Raw genomic sequence first — 8531 nt, forward strand, 5'->3', positions numbered from 1 at the left:
TATACACCCCCTGTATATACTGTGTATATAATGTATGGGGTAAATATACACCCCCTGTATATACTGTGTATATAATGTATGGGGGGTAAATATACACCCCCTGTATATACTGTGTATATAATGTATGGGGTAAATATACACCCCCTGTATATACTGTGTATATAATGTATGGGTAAATATACACCCCCTGTATATACTGTGTATATAATGTATGGGGGGCTAAATATACACCCCCTGTATATACTGTGTATATAATGTATGGGGTCAATATACACCCCCTGTATATACTGTGTATATAATGTATGGGGTAAATATACACCCCCTGTATATACTGTGTATATAATGTATGGGGTAAATATACACCCCCTGTATATACTGTGTATATAATGTATGGGGTAAATATACACCCCCTGTATATACTGTGTATATAATGTATGGGGTAAATATACACCCCCTGTATATACTGTGTATATAATGTATGGGGTAAATATACACCCCCTGTATATACTGTGTATATAATGTATGGGGTAAATATACACCCCCTGTATATACTGTGTATATAATGTATGGGGTAAATATACACCCCCTGTATATACTGTGTATATAATGTATGGGGTAAATATACACCCCCTGTATATACTGTGTATATAATGTATGGGGGGTAAATATACACCCCCTGTATATACTGTGTATATAATGTATGGGGTAAATATACACCCCCTGTATATACTGTGTATATAATGTGTGGGGGTAAATATACACCCCCTGTATATACTGTGTATATAATGTGTGGGGGTAAATATACACCCCCTGTATATACTGTGTATATAATGTATGGGGGTAAATATACACCCCCTGTATATACTGTGTATATAATGTATGGGGGTAAATAGACACCCCCTGTATATACTGTGTATATAATGTATGGGGAGTAAATAGACACCCCCTGTATACACTGTGTATATAATGTATGGGGGTAAATACACACCCCCTGTATATACTGTGTATATAATGTATGGGGTAAATATACACCCCCTGTATATACTGTGTATATAATGTATGGGGTGTAAATATACACCCCCTGTATATACTGTGTATATAATGTATGGGGTAAATATACACCCTCTGTATACACTGTGTATATAATGTATGGGGTAAATATACACCCCCTGTATATACTGTGTATATAATGTATGGGGTAAATATACACCCCCTGTATATACTGTGTATATAATGTATGGGGTAAATATACACCCCCTGTATATACTGTGTATATAATGTATGGGGTAAATATACACCCCTGTATATACTGTGTATATAATGTATGGGGTCAATATACACCCCCTGTATATACTGTGTATATAATGTATGGGGTCAATATACACCCCTGTATATACTGTGTATATAATGTATGGGGTCAATATACACCCCCTGTATATACTGTGTATATAATGTATGGGGTAAATATACATCCCCTGTGTATACTGTGTATATAATGTATGGGGGTAAATATACACCCCCTGTATATACTGTGTATATAATGTATGGGGTAAATATACACCCCCTGTATATACTGTGTATATAATGTATGGGATAAATATACACCCCCTGTATATACTGTGTATATAATGTATGGGGTAAATATACACCCCCTGTATATACTGTATGGGGTAAATATACACCCCCTGTATATACTGGGTATATAATGTATGGGGTAAATATACACCCCTTGTATATACTGTGTATATAATGTATGGGGTAAATATACACCCCCTGTATATACTGTGTATATAATGTATGGGGTAAGTATACACCCCCTGTATATACTGTGTATATAATGTATGGGGTAAATATACACCCCCTGTATATACGGTGTATATAATGTATGGGGGTAAATATACACCCCCTGTATATACTGTGTATATAATGTATGGGGTAAATATACACCCCCTGTATATACTGTGTATATAATGTATGGGGGTAAATATACACCCCCTGTATATACTGTGTATAGAATGTATGGGGGTAAATATACACCCCCTGTATATACTGTGTATATAATGTATGGGGTAAATATACACCCCCTGTATATACTGTGTATATAATGTATGGGGTAAATATACACCCCCTGTATATACTGTGTATATAATGTATGGGGTAAATATACACCCCCTGTATATACTGTGTATATAATGTATGGGGGGTAAATATACACCCCCTGTATATACTGTGTATAGAATGTATGGGGTAAATATACACCCCCTGTATATACTGTGTATATAATGTATGGGGTAAATATACACCCCCTGTATATACTGTGTATATAATGTATGGGGGGTAAATATACACCCCCTGTATATACTGTGTATATAATGTATGGGGTAAATATGCACCCCCTGTATATACTGTGTATATAATGTATGGGGTAAATATACACCCCCTGTATATACTGTGTATATAATGTATGGGGTAAATATACACCCCCTGTATATACTGTGTATATAATGTATGGGGGTAAATATACACCCCCTGTATATACTGTGTATATAATGTATGGGGTAAATATACACCCCCTGTATATACTGTGTATATAATGTATGGGGTAAATATACACCCCCTGTATATACTGTGTATATAATGTATGGGGTAAATATACACCCCCTGTATATACTGTGTATATAATGTATGGGGGTAAATATACACCCCCTGTATATACTGTGTATATAATGTATGGGGTAAATATACACCCCCTGTGTATACTGTGTATATAATGTATGGGGTAAATAGACACCCCCTGTATATACTGTGTATATAATGTATGGGGGGTAAATATACACCCCCTGTATATACTGTGTATATAATGTATGGGGTAAATATACACCCCCTGTATATACTGTGTATATAATGTATGGGGTAAATATACACCCCCTGTATATACTGTGTATATAATGTATGGGGGGTAAATATACACCCCCTGTATATACTGCGTATATAATGTATGGGGTAAATATACACCCCCTGTATATACTGTGTATATAATGTATGGGGTAAATAGACACCCCCTGTATATACTGTGTATATAATGTATGGGGTAAATATACACCCCCTGTATATACTGTGTATATAATGTATGGGGTAAATATACGGCTCCTGGGTATATACTGTGTATATAATGTATGGGGGGTAAATATACACCCCCTGTAGATACTGTGTATATAATGTATGGGGTAAATATACACCCCCTGTATATACTGTGTATATAATGTATGGGGTAAATATACACCCCCTGTATATACTGTGTATATAATGTATGGGGGTAAATATACACCCCCTGTATATACTGTGTATATAATGTATGGGGTAAATATACACCCCCTGTATATACTGTGTATATAATGTATGGGGGTAAATCTACACCCCCTGTATATACTGTGTATATAATGTATGGGGGTAAATATACACCCCCTGTATATACTGTGTATATAATGTATGGGGTAAATATACACCCCCTGTATATACTGTGTATATAATGTATGGGGTAAATACACACCCCCTGTATATACTGTGTATATAATGTATGGGGGTAAATAGACACCCCCTGTATATACTGTGTATATAATGTATGGGGTAAATACACACCCCCTGTATATACTGTGTATATAATGTATGGGGGTAAATATACACCCCCTGTATATACTGTGTATATAATGTATGGGGTAAATATACACCCCCTGTGTATACTGTGTATATAATGTATGGGGTAAATATACACCCCCTGTATATACTGTGTATATAATGTATGGGGTAAATATACACCCCCTGTATATACTGTGTATATAATGTATGGGGTAAATATACACCCCCTGTATATACTGTGTATATAATGTATGGGGTAAATATACACCCCCTGTGTATACTGTGTATATAATGTATGGGGTAAATATACACCCCCTGTATATACTGTGTATTTAATGTATGGGGGTAAATATACACCCCCTGTATATACTGTGTATATAATGTATGGGGTAAATCTACACTCCCTGTATATACTGTGTACATAATGTATGGGGTAAATATACGGCTCCTGGGTAAATATACACCCCCTGTATATACTGTGTATATAATGTATGGGGGTAAATATACACCCCCTGTATATACTGTGTATATAATGTATGGGGTAAATATACACCCCCTGTATATACTGTGTATATAATGTATGGGGTAAATATACACCCCCTGTATATACTGTGTATATAATGTATGGGGGTAAATATACACCCCCTGTATATACTGTGTATATAATGTATGGGATAAATATACACCCCCTGTATATACTGTGTATATAATGTATGGGGGGTAAATCTACACCCCCTGTATATACTGTGTATATAATGTATGGGGTAAATATACACCCCCTGTATATACTGTGTATATAATGTATGGGGGTAAATATACACCCCCTGTATATACTGTGTATATAATGTATGGGGTAAATATACACCCCCTGTATATACTGTGTATATAATGTATGGGGTAAATATACACCCCCTGTATATACTGTGTATATAATGTATGGGGGTAAATATACACCCCCTGTATATACTGTGTATATAATGTATGGGATAAATATACACCCCCTGTATATACTGTGTATATAATGTATGGGGGGTAAATCTACACCCCCTGTATATACTGTGTATATAATGTATGGGGTAAATATACACCCCCTGTATATACTGTGTATATAATGTATGGGGTAAATATACACCCCCTGTATATACTGTGTATATAATGTATGGGGGGTAAATCTACACCCCCTGTATATACTGTGTATATAATGTATGGGGTAAATATACACCCCCTGTATATACTGTGTATTTAATGTATGGGGTAAATATACACCCCCTGTATATACTGTGTATATAATGTATGGGGGGTAAATATACACCCCCTGTATATACTGCGTATATAATGTATGGGGGTAAATATACACCCCCTGTATATACTGTGTATATATTGAGTGATTGATAGGAAAGGGTATATCATGTTACGGTGCTTTATTAAATATGAACTTTGTGTTTATCCAACAATGGATGAGAATTAAAAACTGAAACTGAAATTGAACACATTTAAAGGGACACTATAATCACCAGAACAACTACAGCTTATTGAATGTGTTCTGGTGAGTAGAATCATTTATTTCAGGCTTTTTGCAATTCTGATGATGTCAGCCAAGAGGGCTTGGCCAACGCCGGAAATAACTTAATAACAATAGAATCGAATGCCGTATTAATAAAGTGACCTTAATAAATGGCTGTGCTCTGGCTAGCCATCTACTATGAGAGTGGATTAGCCACAAAAATTGGCTTTGTGAGGATTTTAATGTGTTTAACGCAAGAGGGCAGTCAATGTGCTAACATCTTGTGAATATATCTGATCAAAATGTCTCTGAATCTTTTTAATATACACATTTTATTTTTTGTTTAGTGCATATTTATATTTACAGCAGCACTCTAAGTACCCTAACCAACGTTAAATCCTCTGTTAGTTTAATAGTAGATACAAGGTGTGATAAACCACAATTATTTTTAAAAAGGGGGGCAGCTACATACATATAACAAGCGTCTGGAATTGAGTGGAAGCTCAAAAGTCAAAATAATATGTGCGCTCAGAGTAAATGCGTAATAAATTTATTGAGTAATAACTCATATAAAATCACTTTATAAAAATAAATCCATGTAGATAAATCAATCAAAACATACAATAATAAGATGATAAAAATAAAAAATAAAAATAAAACCTGAACCCACTGTTTACAACAATGCACAAATGAACTCTATATTATAGATACATATTATGCATATTATACATATTAATAAAAGGTTTATAGTCCAATATGTACAGACGTTGTAAATGCCCTTACGAATGAAAGTGGCTGTAACGGAAACACAACCTCTGCAGTGTGAGTTGTAGTGAATATTGTTCTTGGAGTCCCCTGGCCCTTCAAGGTTAAGAGTCAAACTGTTTTCGAACAGTCTGACACTTACCGGTGTCTCCAAGTGGCCATGGGTTGTCCCCTCTTCACAGATTACTAAAGAAGAGCTTCTCGTTCCACTTTCATCTTGTGCAACTTTAGATAGATTCCATTGGCTGAGGGATTTCAGCTGATACTATCAGTCAATAGGTTTGTAAGGTTCTTTATAACATCTGAACATATTATCTTTGCAAGTTTTGTTATACTAAAACAGACGTTATCACTACAGTGTACTAAAGGAAATGTAGCCAAATAAAACGGATTTTGATATCAATTATAGTTGAGGTTTTAACCAGTTTGTTATATTTTTCTTCCAATAGATTTATGTGTTAGTGGAACAATTCCTGATGGGTTTGAGATCCCGGTTTCTTTGCCTGAGTTTGAATTAAAAGATCAAACAGAGAATGAAACCGTTGATGGAAAACTGAAAAAAAAATGAATACATCCTGCAAAGGAAAGAATACATTGGTAACCCCCATGTCGCAGGAACCTGTGTTATGTGACAGTGTCAATCTCACAGACATGGAGAATTCCTCATCGACAGAACATACAAACACACAATGTGCATCGTCTCGTGTTAAGGAGGAGTATGAACAAGGGACTGTATCAGACACAGACCTCTATATACCTGCGCAGCCTAGGAAGACAAAAAACGGTTCTACTCATGTTCAGGAGAAATCAGCGTTATGTGAAGAGAGGGAATTGGCACATGCTGACATTGATACAGATAATATGTCTATTAATGTTAAGGAAGAATCCTCATGTGAAGACAATGTTACAGATACTAAGACACCAACAGACCTTGCACAGACAGAAGATACATTTACTGATAGAAAAGGGGAATCGCCCATATGTAAAGAAGGAAATGTCACGGTCCCTGACATTTATAAACACACAAAACATAAAAAAGCTGACGTACTAACTGCTCCTATCAAGGAGGAACCAACTGTATCTATAAATCTAGCAGAAAGCCACAATCGTACTTTAACAGAACACAAACGAGCAAAAGATAAACCCACTTATCTTGAGAATAATCTAAAAAGCAAACCAAATACACAGAAAATAAGGTTAAAAACACCCTTAATTAAATGTAAAAAGTCTGATAAAGATATGAATGAGAAATCTTGTAAAGCGTCCCAGAACTCCCAAAATTCAGAGGCAATATTCAACTGCTTGGGGTGTCAAGAAACCGTTACTAGAAGTCCAGACCTTGTCAAGCATCAGTCAATTCACACAGAAAACACAAAGGCTACTGATGGAAGAGTTAACATCTCACATTCCAATTCAGACCACATTATACATGAAACGAATCGCAGAGGAAAGAAACGATTTTCCTGTTCTGATTGTGGGAAATGCTATACTCAAAAACATAACCTTGTCAAACACAAAATAATTCACACAGGAGAGAAACCATTCTCATGTCCTGATTGTGGGGAGAACTTCAGTCAGGTTTCTAACCTTGTTGTGCATCAAAGGATTCACACAGGTGAACAACCTTACTCGTGCTCTGTATGTGGGAAAAACTTTACCAGACGAGCTAATCTTATTCGACATCAGAGTGTTCACACGGGAGAGAAACCGTATGAATGCAGCGAATGTGGGAAATGTTTTGCACACAGTTCGTCTCTTGATATACACCAGAGACTTCACAAAGGAGAAAAACCTTTCTCTTGTGCTGACTGTGGGAAGTGCTTTAGTCAAACTGCAAATCTTGTTGCACATAGACGGATCCACACTGGAGAGAAACCATTTACATGTTCCGAATGTAACAAGGGTTATAACGATAGGTCAAGTCTTGTAGTACATCAGAGGATTCACACAGGAGAGAGGCCATTCTCATGCTCTGTATGTGGGAAATGCTTTATTAACAGTTCAAATCTTCTTAAACACCAAATGGTTCACACAGGAGAGAAACCATTTTTATGCCGCGAGTGTGGAAAAAGTTTTACCCATAGTTCCACACTAATAATACATCAGAGGATTCACTCTGGGGAGAAACCATTCAAATGTTTTGAGTGTGGAAAATCGTTTATTTGTAGCTCCTCTCTCATCAAACATCAGAGGCGACACAAAGGAGAGAACCCGTACACATGTACAGAATGCGGGAAATCCTTTATAAGCAATGCAAATCTTATAATCCATGGGAGGGTTCACACGGGCGAAAGGCCATTTTCTTGTTCTGAATGTGAGAAATCTTTTATTCGTGGTTCTGCTCTAATTAAGCATCAAAAATGTCATGAAGGATAGAAGACCTGCACAGGTTGGAGATTCGTGTACAGACTTACACTGTTTTTTTTTCTTGCACTGGTTCAGATATTCACATCCGTGAATACTTATTCTATAAATGTTAAAATGACACTCTGGGTGACAACACAACTTCACTGCATTTTTTTAGGTTTTGGCTTCATATTGGAGTTATATTCCTCTACACTTTTTTTAGGCAGCAAATATCTGCCCCCGTATTGATGCCCCCTTATCAATGCCCCTTTATCGGTGC

General features: G+C 36.1%; 1 protein-coding gene across 1 annotated transcript; it reads left to right on the forward strand.

Moving 5' to 3' along the window:
• The first annotated feature begins 6374 nt into the window (after positions 1–6374).
• On the forward strand, positions 6375–8324 carry LOC134575207 (gastrula zinc finger protein XlCGF57.1-like). Its single transcript, XM_063434456.1, has one exon. The coding sequence runs from the start codon at positions 6470–6472 to the stop codon at positions 8279–8281; it is 1812 nt and encodes a 603-aa protein (XP_063290526.1). The 5' UTR covers positions 6375–6469; the 3' UTR covers positions 8282–8324.
• The last annotated feature ends 207 nt before the right edge of the window (positions 8325–8531 follow it).

Source organism: Pelobates fuscus, chromosome 10 (assembly GCF_036172605.1).
Source record: "Pelobates fuscus isolate aPelFus1 chromosome 10, aPelFus1.pri, whole genome shotgun sequence".
NCBI lineage: Eukaryota > Metazoa > Chordata > Amphibia > Anura > Pelobatidae > Pelobates > Pelobates fuscus.